We start from the raw sequence: 16695 nt of genomic DNA on the forward strand, positions 1-16695 counted from the left end.
TGGGACATAGAATACATTCACCCAAAAAAAATGAGACAGAGATTAAAATATTGAATTGAACACTGCATTATATCTGTTAATAAATTTCAAAAATCTCCATGAAAACAAGATCAGCTAAAACTAGAATCATCATAGTTTCAATCTTGGCATGTCAAACTCAAATAATTGAGTAAAAGAGACGTCCAAAATGCAACGAACAGTGATCAAAAGAAAGTCCACAACAAAAACATAAAAACCAATGGGTTCCACCGCGATGACATAAAGCCCATCACACTCAATGATATTAAATGGAAAACCCAAAACGGTGCGTGTGCGCTTTAAATCATTAAACCCTCCTCAGCTCAGCAGCATTCAAAGTTTCATTTTTCACCGCGGTGTTCTTCCTGCCATCCACAGACAACACCTCCTCAACATGGTGGAGCCCACTTCATGATGTCATTGTTCCATCAGTCTCTCACAGATCAACGGTATCAAACTGTCTGTGAGATTGTATGGATATCTAGTGCTGTGCATTTAGTTTGGCCTTTGTTTTTTTGTGTTTTTATTTATTTATTTATAAAATAAGATTCCAAACTTGAACCCTTTGTTAAAACGTTAAAAAGCCCGGCAAGCAGTGTTTAGCTGCAAACCTCTCTCTCTCTCTCTCTTTTTAATTAATTTCTCTGATTTACTTTGTTAATTTTTCTTCTATATTAAGCTGCAAAGCTGAATATAGGAAGATTTTGTTATAAATGTGTTTGCATTTTCTGGTAGAGTGGTAATTATTCAAATGCAGATTTGTTTCTCTTTTGAAGGCCTAATAAGTGAAATAACACGCAGTTAAGGCTGATTCAAAAAAAGTTAGCTTTTTTGTGGTTTTTTCATATTATATTTATTGTTCCAAGATTTGGGTGACAGAGCATTGAGGCAGAGGAGGGCAATGATGAAGCTTTTTTTGTGGTTTGGTGTAGTGGTGGTACTTTGTCTGAACAGTGGGGGGGTTGATGGGTTTGTTGTTGAGCATAGTCTAAATGAAACAGAGCTGCCTTTGTTAGATTCTTATGGAGTCTCAGCAGCAAGTAATAATCTTTTGATGGTAGGTCTCACCCTCATTCATGGAGCTAATGGAAAAGGAGCAGGTACACTCTTGGAGGCATTGCGTTTTTTTTTTTTTAAATAAATTTTTTGGTTCTGGGTTTTTTACATTTGGAGTTTGCTTAAATCAGATGCACCCAGAACCCTCTTTTTTCCTGATTTTCTTTTTTGGCTTTTATAAAAGTTAGAAGAAAGAAAATTTTAATGGGTAACATACGAGTTTGATAATGATATTTCATTTTTTTTGGGGTCAGTCGACATCTTCATTTTGATTTGCTTTCCCCCGCATTTTTCATTTGTTTATGGTAACTTGTATTATACTTTTTCCTAAAAATCTTTGTTGTTGTTGTTGTTATTGTTGGTTTTTTTTTTTTTTTAAATAATATAATATAGTTTTCTGCATTGTTATTTATTTATTTTTCGTTCTGTTTTCTTTTTTTCTTCTTTTCTTTTTCTTTGTATTCCTTCCGATTCATTCATCTTGGAAGATATTAGATTGAGGCGTCTGAATGAGTTTAATTTGTATAGTATAGCTTTCTGGAATTTAGATATCATTATCTGCAATGCAGTTGTTATTATTCCTCAAATGTCCTATCTCTTTTCTGGCTATCTCGATTAGAAGTGCCAATTTCTTGTTTTGAGCTCTGTGGATCTTGTCTTAATTGTTAATAAATAATGATTTGATGCATCTGATGTATGGTATTGATGAGATTTGTCTAATGTTCATGGCCTAATATATCTCCTTGGGCCCTTTCACTTTTACAGTATGCTTGGATGGAACATTACCCGGGTATCATTTGCATCGTGGATATGGATCAGGAGCAAATAGTTGGCTCATTCAGTTGGAGGTTTGTGGATGACCAGAATCAATTACATCATTTGATTCTAAATGCATACATGTTGGTTGTTGAATGTATATTATATTGGATAATCAAGTTTGTCTATTTGCTGATTTTGATCCCTATGGGTGTTTTCGTTGACAGGAACATTTCACTAGTACTTGCAATATTCTCATGTTTGAAAGGACAACATCATCAATAGTTTCTTAACTTTTTGAAGCGTAATTTATCTTTGTTTCTTAACACCTTTTGGTTCTTAGGATCAGTAATATCAAACAAATGCTTTAGTAATATCCATGGTCTAATGTTTTGACTGGAAATTTCATATGACAAGTTCTATAATTCTTAAAAAGGTTTTAGTAATACTTTAATAAGTATTTTATTTTATCAAATAATTATTTTTGTGTTATGTTAGATTAGCTGGACCAATGAGCCTGTAAGTGCCTTCCATTATACTAACAAGATTGTTAACTTAAAACTCGACCTGAATAAACATTTTCTGGCAGGGCGGTGGATGGTGCAATAGTATTAGAAATTGTGTTTACCGTAAAACAACGCGAAGGGGATCATCAAATTTCATGGAAAAACAGATTGCATTTACTGGAATACTGAGTAATAAACCTGAAGAAAATCCTGGTATTATCTCAAACTCAAAATTAAATTCAACAAGTCAATGTCAAAAGAAAGACAAATATCAATAACATTATACTCTTATATTTCCTAATTTTTCTCTTTTGCTTTTGCTGTCTTCATTCTTATCTTGTTCCTTTGGGGGTTCTAGACTTTTTCAATTGGAATAGAGTAAAGCTTCGCTATTGTGATGGTGCTTCTTTTACTGGAGACAGTGAACATAAGGTTCGTATAACAGTCTTGCCTTTTAATAACTTTGTCTTGATATTTGCTTTTGTCATTTTCTTTATGCTGCCAAGTAGCTTGTGCAGTAATACTGAAACAAATTAGATTTTACATGCACCACTCCATATCAAGTAGTTGCTTAGGCACTTTTTTGTTTCAATTCTTCTGTAAAACCAGACCAGTTATATTGTCTTGGTGCTGATTGCTCTTTATACAGACTAGTAGACCTCCTTAAAAATTTCTTACTAATCAAATACTAGCTGCAAAGCTTATCAAATGTTTGTCAGAGCTTGGAAAGTAGAATTGACTTATCATTAGCCACTCTATATAAGTTATTAACTAGATTACCTATGTACATGACTTAATGTGGTAATGCTGGATTCTGACCTTTTTGTTATTATATATGTAAAATCACATGATGTAACATGAAGATTTTTCTTCCAGGCTGCAGGATTGCAATTTAGAGGGCAGCGTATATGGTTGGCTGCAATGGAAGATTTAATGTCCAAAGGAATGCGCTATGCCAAGAATGTATAGTAGTTTTATGCTGAGATACCATCTTCCTTATCCTTTCAATTTTGGATTTCTTCTTGCAACACAGTAATTAAAAGATATTAGTTAATTATATAAATCTGTTTCAGGCTCTTCTTTCTGGATGCTCTGCTGGGGGTCTAGCAGCCATTTTACATTGTGATGAATACAGAAACTTTTTTCCAAGAACTACAAGAGTAAAGTGCCTGAGTGATGCTGGATTGTTTCTTGATGCGTAAGCAATTGTTCATACTCTAATTCACATATCACTTTCTTTTTTCTTTTTCTTTTAGTTTTATGAGTATTTTTCTTGCATAATTACAATGTGGATAGGTTCCTGAGCTTTGATGTTAATACTTTCAAATTTTCATTGATTGACTTCTCTGGTGCTTCAGGGTTGATGTTTCTGGTGGACGAACTCTCAGAAATATATACAGTGGTGTGGTAGGGTTGCAGGTATTGCATTTACTTTGGAAATTTTAGCTTTTTCCTTTATCTAAAGCTACCATCTTCCCTGTTTTCCATGGCTTCAATTTCAGGCTTATCTTAGCTTCATACAAGTCAATTTGGAAGTAGACTTAATTGTTGAAGAGTAAATGTCAGTTCGAGTCAAACCTCAAATTCAAGTTTAAATAATTATTAGATACTTCATGCATAATGTTTGAAAATTGAAACTATGCATAATACAATCCAGGAAGCTTATCAATCAATCTCTTACAGGATAGAGCCACTTGATACTTTAATTTCATTATATTTGCTTTATGATATTTCTAGAAAGAATCACAAGTCAGAGGTTTTTAAAAATCTTGCGGTTTACAAGAGTGCTAGTATGAAGTTTCTTTAGTTAGTAATGTAAAATGGCCGAGCCACATTGAGCAGAGCTGTTTCAACTTCATCATTTTGTTTTATCCTTTGTTACTGTTTTACAAAGAATGGTAAAAGTCCTTGGGTTCTGGCTTGACTGACTTATAGGTATGATGCTTTATGCTAATTTTCACATTGTATATCTCAAAGCAATTCCTTATGATATTAGAGGTTATAATGAAAAATATCCTTTTCTATAACTATTGCAGGGGGTGCGAAATAATCTGCCTCGCATTTGCACTAACCACCTTGATCCTACTTCGGTAATCATTTTTACTTGATTTTTCTCAGGCATATATATCTGATTTGATGATAGCTAAAAGCAGATAAAATATTTTAACCTTTTCACTCTGTTAGACTGACTTTATCCTCTTATACCAGTGCTTCTTCCCCCAGAACTTAATCTCCGGTGTGAGGACCCCATTGTTTGTTCTCAATGCAGCCTATGATTCATGGCAGGTAATTGTTCACTTTTAAGGGGATATAAATTTTGATTCATTGACATTCTAAAACATACTAGTTTTGACAATGTACTTCCTTCTTGTGAATCTGTTAATTGAAAGAATGTGGAACCATTTACTTTCTTAACATCAGATCCAATCCAGCTTAGCACCTCCATCAGCAGATCCCCACGGCTACTGGCATGATTGCAGATTAAACCATGCAAAATGTTCCATATCACAGCTTAAATTTCTGCAAGGTGATCCCATATATGCAATATTGTTTGAGCTTGGTGGTTATAGTGGCTTCATAATGTAAACATAAATCTGCCTACTTATTTTGCTTACAGGTTTCAGAAACCAAATGTTGAATTCCATCAAACAATTCTCAGTGTCTCGTCAAAATGGGCTATTTATAAATTCGTGTTTTGCTCACTGCCAAAGTGAGAGGCAGGACACTTGGTTTGCTGATAATTCTCCTGTTCTTGGCAACAAGGTGAGCCCCATGTTACAGAATATAATTTAGATTTCACAAAGGAGAAAGAAAAATTCCTAGTACATCTCTTTAAAATATGAATAATGAAATGTCATGAACTCACAAATTCCATCTTGACTCATCCCACGAGGTCGGAAATTTCCTATTATATTTGCTGGTGCTTCATTATAAGAACTTAATAGGGTAGGCTAATTTTTTTTTAAAACAGTTTTCAAATCTGTTACGAGTTATGACTACTTAAATTTGCTAATAATAGTGGTTACGCTGCAGCTCCCTCCATAGGAGCATCTGTTATGTGCTTTATAATTGTCATGGTTAAATTTGCATGCAACAACACCTTTAATCTTTTTCTTTTCTTTCTAACATGCATTTGTCACGTACATTTTCGTGTTTTAGTACTTAGAATTTATGTAAACAAGATGTTCACATTGTCTAATGTTGTCGGATCAATGAATTGCAGCCCATCGCACTGGCTGTTGGTGATTGGTATTTTGACCGAGCAGGTGTCAAGGATATTGATTGTCCCTACCCGTGCGACAATACTTGCCACCATCTGGTTTTCCGATGAGTCTAGTTCTACACAATTGGTTCCTTCACATGGTCATCTCGTCAAGTAATCAGTATCTACCTTTCTGCTATTGGAAAGTTCTTTACAATTCAATTAAAATCAATAGGAGGAATAATAATAATAATGATATAAATGCTGCTGAGAAACATGGAATTGGTCTCTGCAAGCATTTCACATTGATATTTACTATATTGATAAAAGCTCTTTATCCGTTATGTTTCTACTGAAGACATTCTTGAAATTAGCGAAGCTAATTAATTGTAACCTTTTGCGTTAGCTTGTTACCTTGTTGATTAAATTTGCTATTCTTTTGAGAGAGAAAGAATAGGAGAAAGAGGGTTACAACCTCAATCTTTTCAATTCTTCATAGATCTCATATCATCCAACTCCCTCAATCAGATTCACAACATCGACAATCGACACATACATTATATACATTTTCTTTCTATGACAACATCAAGAACAGCAAATTATTGTATAACTTTTTCATCAAGCATTTCCTTCTGTGCCTATGAACTATGAATTACACAAGTGAAAAGTCATGTGACAAAACAATGGTTCATGTTGTTCATGACTTAATACGTAAGATGAATTGGGCCATTGGCATTTGTATCAACTCAGCTAATTCAGAGACCCCCCAATTTAGCTGGATTCTTACATTGCCAAGGGCCTTTCTGATGAATGTACAATTTCAAGGGCCTAATTTAAATTATAGAATGCACTTCAAATTATGGGGCCAAAAAAATCAAAAATAAAAAATAAAAAAAATAAAAAAAGCTTAGACCTGCCATGTGATTTACATTTAAGTATGATTATAGTTTTTCAATGACAGGCAGGAATCTAATGATAGTGGATGCCTCGAGAACTAGGCTGTCTTTCTTTTATGACCCATGTCTTGTTTTATCCACACCCGTTTAAAAAACCAAAAAAAAAAAAAAAGAAAAAGAAAAAAAGAATCATCATACTCTCTTTGCATCATCTTGTTTAGATTGTTGGGTATTTTTCTTTTTTAATGTCAGAAATAGCCTCCGCTAATCAGTAGAAGATTAAAATATATCCACAAGCAGACAAACGAATTTTTGTAAGTTAGTATTATCAGCCTGCGACCATGTTACCCTTCATAGTTGCCAAAATATTTTAATGTTGGTAAACATTTTAATGTTTTTTAAAAATGGTCTTACGTGTTGGAAACAATTGTCTCAATTCACATTTAGGAGAGTTGAAAAAAATTAGCAAAGGTTTATCAATGATTGCGCCAAGACTAATAAGACTTTTGTTCGCAATAAATGGGAACCACAGGATTAATTGTTTATCATTAACCCCATTGGTTTTTTTTTTTTTTGAAATCTTCTGGGCATGATTTCGAGTGGGGAATTTAAAAAAAAAAAAAAAAAACAAAAAAACCAGACTGATGTTTTAGGTGCTTTAATTATGATAATGATGATGCTAATTTCACTTGGGGTTCTGTAATGCATGAATTAAGGTCTTTTCAACAAGATGTGGTATTCTTTCCTTCTTGTGTTTTGTAGATTCTCTCTGTGCTACCAAGTAACAAAAAAGAAAACCTAGATACTTTGTACCAAAACTAGAAACAGGGTTTTGATGAAAACTCAAAATCAATGGTCATAAAATTTATGAGCTGGCAAACAAATATGCCCCACATTTAATTTCATGGTTTTCCAAAGTATATTATTTTTGTGCCACCATTAAATTTATTTCCCCAGTATTGATTAATCAAATGTTGTGGCAAGAAACTAACTTGTTACTATGTCTTTTTCTTCTTCTTTTTTTGCTTGTTTGGACGGCAAGAAAAATAATAGTTAGTCTAGGAAAATGGTTTACCATGATTGAATGTTGTTTGTTCTTAACATCTTATATTTTGGACCCAAAATGAGGACAAAGGGTCCTAGATATATATACTATAAAAGCGACCTACACAGAGCTGAAACTGACTGTTTCTAACTTTTCACGTGAAATTGAAAATTCCTCTCTCTTAGTCTCTATTCCAATGGGACATAAAGCAACACAAACTGTGTTTGGAAAAACTGGACTTGGGGACCTCCATTTCCAATGACAAAAAAGCTTCAAATCCAGCAGTATAACCCAAATGTATCAAATTGTAATTAATAATTGACACACTCGGAGTCAAAAATTGAGTTTTTTTTTTTTTTTTTGTCTGCGCTTGACAACATTGACTAAAGTATTTTTTTGCTGATATTTTATAACAAACACACACGCAGAGAAACCAGTTCCTGATTTCTTGGCTCTCATATATTTTTGACCTCAAATTTAGTATTTGAAACGTGGATGTAAATTTTTTTTCCCTTTTGCTTTCACTTCTTCTACTACTTTGCTTGGAAATTAGCAGCTTGTTTCCTTTTCTACCCACATACTACTATTTTCTCATTGTTTCTTCCTTTCCAAACACTTTTATTATTATTTTCTCTCTCTCTCTTCATATATATATATATATTCCTCAGCTTTTGTTCACGTTCATTTTCTATGTATGTATATATTCATAGATAATCTCATCCAGAACAAAATCCTCTCATGACAAATGATATTTTAATTTAGTCATCATCATCATCATCACCACTGTCATCATAATCATAACCATAATCATTCCTCACACTAATTTCAATCAAATTAATAAAAGCAATTAATAATTTGATATTCTTTGGTCTTAAAATATTGAGAAGAAACGCCCTAAAGATTCCAAATTATTTAGACATTCATTTTGCTCAAGTTGAATATATATATATATATATATAAACACACACACACACATAGAGAATCAAAAACTTGGGACTACTGTGTTCTATGCCATCTCATCATCTACCGTCGGTGTGGCATTTTAAAGCAATCCTTTTTGTTCTTTTCCAAACCTCTTTTGATACTATGGTGATTACAGGGCCCCAGCAATTGACCCAATAATTTTGTTCACATGCATTTGCATATACATATTACATATTTATATTAATATATGGATATATTTTACTTATATATATAGATAGATATAATATAAATGTTTATCTAGTTGTTAGCCTGCAAAAGAAAAAAAATGGAAAGAAAGAAAGAAGACTTAGACATTTTCTAAGAGGAAGACTACTTCAATGTATGTGCACATGGACAAACAAAAATGGTGCCTTTCGTGTTTGTATGAAGAAAAGTTATCGGGATGACCATCTTATCTTCAATGGGGCCTCCATCATAATATATATATATATATATATTTATAGAGTCATACTTTTATTAAATCGATATAAATCTAATCAAAATCTTTTTTTATCAGTTTTCTATTATTTAAATATTGAAATTTAAAAAATACATTAATAGCCTATACTAGCCTATTAAACTATTGAAATTATATATAAAAAAATAAATTTCATATGAATTCATATTGATCACTAATACATTTTTAAATATCAATTTTTAAAATTCAAATAATAATAATAAAAAATTATTGTAATAGTAAAATTATTAGGTCCCCTTAACTTAACGTTGAAGTCGTTATATACTGTATACATGCAGTAAAATGACAATTTTATTTTATTTATTTATTTATTTTGTGGTAACGAGTAAAATGACAATTTTGAGTACTCATTTTTCAATCCTCATCTAGAGGGCATTTGATCTCATCAATCTGTACTATGTTTGTATTTTGTGATGGATGGAAATGTTGCGTTTTTACTCAATCTGTTTTCATTCTTTCAAATGCAAAAGAGATTTATTTAGTTACCCCATGTCTTTATATGCACAAAGGAAGATTCTTCATGAAAAAATATTGACCAATTGAGGGACGTCCTTCGCTGAATTATCAACATCCTCTCAGTCTTTTTTTTCTTTTTTTTTTTTTTTTTCTTGACAAAGAATTAAAAAAACATTGAAATTCTTTACTTCTTTTTCTCTGATGAAGTTTCAGCATCAAAGAGGGACCCAATTTTCTGTTCCTCACATATAACTAGTAAAAGTTTAAAGGCCCACTTCAATGGGACACCGCACACGGTATCCTCTTGTGATAATGCTACAAATCTTGTCACCCTCTCTCTCTTCCCCCTATTCACAAGCTGTTTAAATATCCTAATTTTCATTCAAATTTCCAATTAATCAATGATATATATATATATCTATATATATATTTTTTTGGGATCATAATCTAAGGTGTGATTTCGAATTCACGATTTGGTCATATAAATGTGATATAGGACATATAAATAGATCAACCTCATTTTAAATATTAAAACATATATTTTGATATTGCCATATATTTCTTTTTAAGATAATGTTACTGACACGGGAAAAACACAAGCATTAATATCAGACAGGAATTTATGGCCTACATTTGATTGAAAATTTGTTTCCCTATATTTCTCGACCATATAGTTATAAAAGCTGTTTACCAATATATATATATATATATATAGCTATAAAAGCTGGTGGGATATTGGTGTAAGTTTTTTGGCAGTGGGGCTTCTATTTGCCTCCCTCGTATATGGTTGGAAAATTTCAATCTTGTTTGGAAACTGGAATTTATCGATCGATTTCTAGAGTTGTTATTTTTTGCTTTTATTTTTATTATTATTATCATTATTTTTTTTCTGTACACTTCTTCTGAGGAAATGAACTAAAGGAGCAAGGACAACTATGATTTCTTGTCTTGAGCCATACGGCCTTAAAGAGTAGAGGAAATGACTTAAAGACTGTCAAAAAGTGAAAAACATCTCAATCTGTAGGAGACAGTGATAGACACCCATTTAAGAAAAATGGACCCTTTGAAATATATATATATATATATATATTTATTATTATTATTTTTTTTTGCATTAGAAAAAAAGAAAAGAAAAAAAGAACGTAATGAATTTTTCTAAAGTAATAAAATACTAAAATCCCGGAATACCAAAAATATTGGGATATGTTAGAGTCACCATCACCATGGATTTTAGATTCATGAAGAAGAAGAACTGCAAAAAGGTGATGAAAATAAAATACTACCATCTTCAAGAACTTCCATTGAAAAACTGAATTTTTTTTATTTTTTATTTTTTTTTCTACTGGTATTACAAAATATTATATATATATATATATAAGAAGAACAAGACAATAATTGCACGTACATAAAGCCTTATTGGGTAACTCTCTCTGCTGTGTTTTCCCTGAACAAAAGAGAGATGAACATAATAAAAAGCTCAAAATAATAGTAAATCACAAATATATTTTAGTTGGTAACAAAAGATTGGGAATATAAAAAATGAAAAAAAATGAAGTCGAAGAAGTTGGATCCGGTATCAGAAACATTTACAAAAATTAAAAAAAAGAAAAAAAGAAAAGAAAAGAAAAGAAAATCTATCACAACACACCTGTAACCAAAGAAAATATCCATCTTTTTAATTTTTTTTTTTCCCCTCTTTTCCCAACCCCCTCCTCATCAAACTGAATACTTTTCCATGATTATTATTATTATTATCATTATTTTTTTTTTTATAATTTTTCTTCAATTAAGAGTACTCTGCACATGATGAACAACATCTTTCATAGTGTTTGTCCAAAAGCTACAGCAAGTCTCTGCAGATCTTTGGTATACATTTCTGAAGCTTGAAAAACCTGCTGGTGCTGGTTCTGATGAAGGTGATGATGAAGATGATGATGCCAAGTGGCAGCAGCAGCAGTAGCACTTGACCTATTTGTTAACAAGTGTGTTTCTGGTTTAACATCACTATTAAACATGTTAGTAGTACTAGTACTGGTACTACTACTTGACGCTCCTCCAAGAAGAAAAGAGTTGTGAAGATATTCAGACCATTTAATCTCTTCCGGATCACCAGCTAAGGGATTGACATGCACCACTTGTTGATCATCTTTATCAGATTTCATCGTCGTCTCCGAACTCTGCAATACTCCCCAAGGAAAACCACTGTTGCTAGTGTTCTCGAAAAAGTTATTGCTATTGCTTTGCAATTCCATACCGCAGCTACTGCTTCCGTTGCTGTTATTATTGTTAGCATTACTGAAGGTACCTGCAGCTGCAGCAGCGGCAGCAGCAGCTTCCCAATTCACATCGCAATGATGATCGGAAGGAAGACTGATAGAAGGCTTTACACGCGGCGGCGGAGGAGGAGGAGGAGCGGCGAAAATTGACGATGAATTGGACATGGAGTGGATCAGTTCGGTTGCCATTTCAGAAGAAGACCTGGAATTCTGAATGAAGCTAAAACTGTTATTGTTGTTATTGTTGTGGTGGTTTATAGAAAGCCCCATCTCAGAACCATAATCGGATTGGTGGTGGTGGTGATGCTGCTGCTGGAAAGCGAAATAACCCACGAAATCATGATGATGATGATGATGAGAAGAAGGTCTGCAACTGGTAGTGGAGCTTTCCGACCTGTCCTGCAGGAAGAATTCTTGCGTCGGTGGAGTTGGAGCAGTTAAATTGCTGCTGCTACTATTGGTGGCGGTGGTGGTTGTGATGTTGTTATTATTGTTGATCTTGGAACAAGTCGATGAGACTTCGATGGGATATCTTTCCAAAGCAATTGTGGTACTGGTGATAGTACTGGTAGGTTGCTTGGAATTAACCACCGCCGCCTCGATGATATTCATATTCAGTTCGTTGGATCCAACAGAAGCTTTCTCATTATTATTATTATTATTAGTAAGAATGCTGCTGCTTTTGTTGTTGTTGTTGTTGGTCATGGATGTAATTATCTTGTCTTTCTCAATATTCTCAATCTCTGATAGCGGTTTGTGTGTATTCGGATCAATGCCTCTTTGTCTCAGCTTCTTCTTAATGCAAGAATTCCACAGATTTTTTATCTCATTATCTGTTCGTCCCGGTAACTGTGCTGCAATTTGAGACCATCTGACCAATATATACATATATATATATATATATGACACAGTTAAAGCATATATGAGAAAAGAAGAATTATTATTATTTTTTCTAGTCATGAATATTTGCGCCAATTTAAAAACTACCTGTTTCCAAGAACTGCATGCAATTCTATGATCAAATTCTCTTCTTGCTGTGAAAATGGTCCTCTTTTCAAATCAGGCCTCAAGTAATTAATCCACCTCAGTCTGCAGCTTTTCCCACACCTCTGCAGACCTATATAAAAGAAAAAACAAAAACAAAAAAGAAAAACAAAAAGAGTTAAGGACATGATCAATTTTCATCCTTTATTTATTTGTTTAATTTTTGGGTTTGGTTTTCAAAAATGATTGTGCACTATATAGAAAGAAACTATAGGTAGCTATTAAAGAGAGAAAAAGATAAATATATATATATATATATACATATATACCAGCTAGCTTAGGGACAGAGCTCCAGCAACCATGACCATGCTTGGTGATATAATTCAGTAGTTTCTCATCTTCTTCAGGAGACCACAACCCTTTCCTAAGCTTCTGTTTGTAGCAACAAGAATGCCTCCCCATGTGGAAATTAATATATTCCCAAATTACCCACCTGCAATGCTGGCAAATAGAAACACTCTATAAAAAGTGACAAAAGTTTTTTGTGGCAAAAATTGTCAGCAACAGAGAAAGAGAATTATAAGAAGGGGGTTCTTCGAGGATATATATGGATTTCCAGGAAGTGGGGGGGAAGGGGTGGTGGAATTTGTGGATAGAGAAAGAGAGAAGAGAGAAGAGAGAAAGAGAGAAGAGAGAAAGAGATATGGAAGGTTAAAGAAAATGAAATGGCAGCCTGGTAGGGAATCAAATTAATAGGAGGGAGGGTCTCTAATAGAAAAGTCACATTCAAGAGGGTGATTCAGATACTAGTTCTTTGAATTTATATATATATATTTTTATATTTTTTTTAAAAAAAATTATAAAAAAAATTATCACAGGATGGTTTTTTTTTCTAAGTCAGCGTGGGGGACCCATCATATGGTAGCTTCCATCATTAGTTGACGGTCCAGATGCAATTTGAGGACCCCCTTTTGATGGACAGGATTGTGGTGCAAATGAGAGCTCTAATTATTTGACTTGCAGTATGTACTCGTTAAGGTTTGAGAATTCAAAAACACTTTGGAAGCACCTTGTGGGGTTTAAAGAAAAAAAAAAAAAAAGAAAAAAACCAAAATTTTTTTTTCCTCCTTTTCACATAACGAAAATTTTCCATCCTGAGAAAACCCATGTAAAAATTTTGAAAGTTGTTGTTGGTGATGGAAAAATGAAAAAAATGGGAAGAGTGATAATTTTGTAGTTTGTATTGAGTTTTAAGTAATATCCAATTTTGTCAAAACTCTACTCTAAGATTCCTATTCCTAAAATAGACACAAGATTTTTGAGAAAAAAAAAAATAGGGACAAATTTCTCGGATAAAAGAAATAACTATGACTAGTAAGATCTATGCAAATATAGTAAACTGCAATAAATTGTTGATAAACTGAAGCCATTTACATTCTCTTGTTTTTTATGAAGAAAGTATATGGGGGGGAAAAAAAAAAAGAAAAAAGAAGAAGATATTGTTGAATACACCCTCCATTAGTACTCCTTTATTGACTATCTTTTGTGTCAGATACTTCTCAACTTGTATATATATAAAATATTGACACCCTCATTTCAATTGGCTTTTTGGGTAAATTTTTCCCAAATCATGATTACTTTGAAAAGTTTCATAATTGATAGCAAAAGAAATAAATATATCAAAACAAATTCAATTTAAGTATATATGAATTAACTCCATCTTCGTTTTCCAATTTCAAAAAATTCAAAATTATATATATATGTACTGCAATTTTTTTTTTTTTTTTTTTGTGGATATAAAAGTGGTATATATGACTATTTAGATAAAAACTTAAAAAATTAGAAGAAGTAAATTGACACACTCTTCATCTATTAATTAATACGACAATCACAATAATGTACTTGTCTTTTATTGAGTTGAGTATGCATTTCTGAAAGTCGAACGAAGACAAATTTGGATGAATTATTATAACTTAATAGTATATATGACTATTTAGATAAAATTATAAATATATTAATATATAATTAATCCATTTATTAATTGAAGAATGCCACCGCTTTCAAAATAAAAAAACTCTTTTAAAATTTCATTCTATAAAACTTTCTTTTCACTATTTTCTGTATTTGTGAACGTGGAAAATGACAGATAAAGAATATGTGTAAATTTTGTTTCATGGGGCAAGTATGTATATATATATATCTATATATATATATATATATAATTATGATATTAATGATATACTACATATTCATAAATATTAAACATTATTTTGAAACTCTGCAGAATACAGTTAAAATTTTCACAATGTTTGTAATACTCTTGACTTTTTTACAAGTCATATATATAAGAGAAATTATAACAATCAAGTTTCTCATGTCAGGCCTGTGTGTTCTTCACTCTTTTTTTCTTGTGCACATCTGAAAAAAGAAAAAAAAATAAAAAAAAAAATAAGACAACTAATGGAGTTCGTCTTGTCGAAAAAACAGTTTTTTCATGGATTTTTTCCAATTACATTTGATTCTCAACTATTGTTTTTCCCCCAAAAGTTTACTTAAAATTATCATCTCCCTGAAAGAAAAAAAAAAATAAGCACACATGCATGTCAAACAATATTATATTTATATATTTTATATATTTATGTAGTTGATTCTTGCATATCCAATGAGATGAAACTATAAAGACTTGGAAAAAGCCAAAGGTGACAATGAGGGTATGATCTGTTTATTGCTAAAGAATAGTGGATAAATAATTAAAAATTTGAAAAAAGGGTTGGCTAAATTAATCCCTTCTACTTTAAATATATATATTTTACTTGGGTGATATGGAGGTCTTATATCCCTTTTTTTTTAATCCTTATTCTTGTTCAATAGAGTTTCATGTAATTTTAAAAAGTAATTTTATTTATTTATTTATTTTTATTTATTAATTTAAGGGAAAAAAAAAAAGGCAAACTACTTGTAACCTATCAAAATAGTATTTTAAAATATTAAGAATTCTTTAAGTTTTCTTTTGCAAAGTGTCAAATTTAAAGGGAAACTAATTCTTTTTTTTTCGAGTTTAGTTTTTGAAAATTAATTTGTTTTTTGTTGTATTTGGTAGTAATGAGATTAGGATTTTTGAGTAATTAAATAGCTTTGTATAATAAATTAAAGGCTAATTTGTATTTTTTAAAAATTTTAAAACTAGTTTCTTGAAAATGACATCTTCACAAATATGAATAACTTTCCTACATACTTTTCCATATAAATGGGAATCTGATTCCCACGATCAACAATTTCCCATCTTTAAAAACCAAATATAAGAAAATTGTCAATTTGCCAAGGAAAATACATTTTCATTAACTTTATCATTTACAAAATGGGGCTTAATGACAAAATCTCCGATTTTATTAAATGAGGCATGCTTATGTTCCTAGTGCTAAGTTGCCACATCTTATGTAGATTTTTAAATTTTGAATTCAAATAACAATTATCACAGCATTGCCAATTTATCTAACTAAAGGGGAAAGATCCTCTCATTGTAACTAGAAAAGGAGATTTGACCTATATTAAGGTTTGAACTATAAATTTTAAAGAGTATTTAGTTGTAACAACTAGCATAAGTAGATGCAAGAGGCATTAGCAAGCTACCTGATATCCAATCCTACATCATCCATATGTGAAATGAAGGATAATTCAAATATAATGATAGTCAATTTTATATCGAATTTTTTTCAAAGCAACTGGCTTTAGAAGTCGAAAAAACTCCGAAGTTAAATGTACTTAAGTAAAAGTAGTCCAAATATAGATGATCATATCAAAGATGAGTGACCATACTGAATGCGATGGATAATATTGGTACAAAATGACAAATCCGCCAATGAAACATGGTGTTAGATAGTGACCTTTTACCATAGAGATAAGCCTTGTTAAGAGAGATGCCTTGTTAAGAGGTTGATCTCTCAAAATATTTATGAATTTCTTTTTTAACCAAACCCTTTTTATTGTGGTTTGATGACAAAGTATTATATATGCAATATTAAATTATGCATGAAATGCATATAACTTTCAGACTATAAT

General features: G+C 31.7%; 2 protein-coding genes across 2 annotated transcripts; one reads left to right on the forward strand and one right to left on the reverse strand.

The window, feature by feature from the left end:
- The first annotated feature begins 417 nt into the window (after window positions 1-417).
- Window positions 418-6032, forward strand: LOC107411705 (pectin acetylesterase 12). Its single transcript, XM_016019344.4, has 13 exons — window positions 418-467; window positions 898-1118; window positions 1840-1922; window positions 2420-2549; window positions 2695-2768; window positions 3213-3299; window positions 3410-3534; window positions 3695-3755; window positions 4373-4426; window positions 4545-4622; window positions 4758-4863; window positions 4954-5099; window positions 5560-6032. Exons 1-13 carry the CDS (start codon window positions 430-432, stop codon window positions 5665-5667), a joined length of 1311 nt encoding a protein of 436 aa, XP_015874830.3. The 5' UTR covers window positions 418-429; the 3' UTR covers window positions 5668-6032.
- Window positions 6033-10922: 4890 nt separating this feature from the next.
- LOC107411670 (transcription factor MYB86) lies at window positions 10923-13398 on the reverse strand. Its single transcript, XM_048467758.2, has 3 exons — window positions 12966-13398; window positions 12640-12769; window positions 10923-12523 (listed from the first exon to the last, which is right to left on the reverse strand). The coding sequence occupies exons 1-3, from the start codon at window positions 13096-13098 to the stop codon at window positions 11197-11199; spliced, it is 1590 nt and encodes a 529-aa protein (XP_048323715.2). The 5' UTR covers window positions 13099-13398; the 3' UTR covers window positions 10923-11196.
- Between the last annotated feature and the right edge of the window lie 3297 nt (window positions 13399-16695).

This window comes from Ziziphus jujuba, chromosome 10 (genome assembly GCF_031755915.1).
Source record: "Ziziphus jujuba cultivar Dongzao chromosome 10, ASM3175591v1".
NCBI classification, from domain to species: domain Eukaryota; kingdom Viridiplantae; phylum Streptophyta; class Magnoliopsida; order Rosales; family Rhamnaceae; genus Ziziphus; species Ziziphus jujuba.

Excerpts from the sequence above, each read along its gene's own strand:
- LOC107411705 (XM_016019344.4), top strand. The coding sequence starts at position 430 with ATGATGTCATTGTTCCATCAGTCTCTCACAGATCAACG. Across the intron at positions 3,756-4,372 it reads GTGGTGTGGTAGGGTTGCAG|GGGGTGCGAAATAATCTGCC; the intron begins GTATTGCATTTA and ends TAACTATTGCAG. Across the intron at positions 5,100-5,559 it reads CTCCTGTTCTTGGCAACAAG|CCCATCGCACTGGCTGTTGG; the intron begins GTGAGCCCCATG and ends AATGAATTGCAG.
- LOC107411670 (XM_048467758.2), bottom strand. The coding sequence starts at position 13,098 with ATGGGGAGGCATTCTTGTTGCTACAAACAGAAGCTTAGGAAAGGGTTG. Across the intron at positions 12,770-12,965 it reads CTCTGTCCCTAAGCTAGCTG|GTCTGCAGAGGTGTGGGAAA; the intron begins GTATATATGTAT and ends TCTTTTATATAG. Across the intron at positions 12,524-12,639 it reads CATGCAGTTCTTGGAAACAG|ATGGTCTCAAATTGCAGCAC; the intron begins GTAGTTTTTAAA and ends TATATTGGTCAG.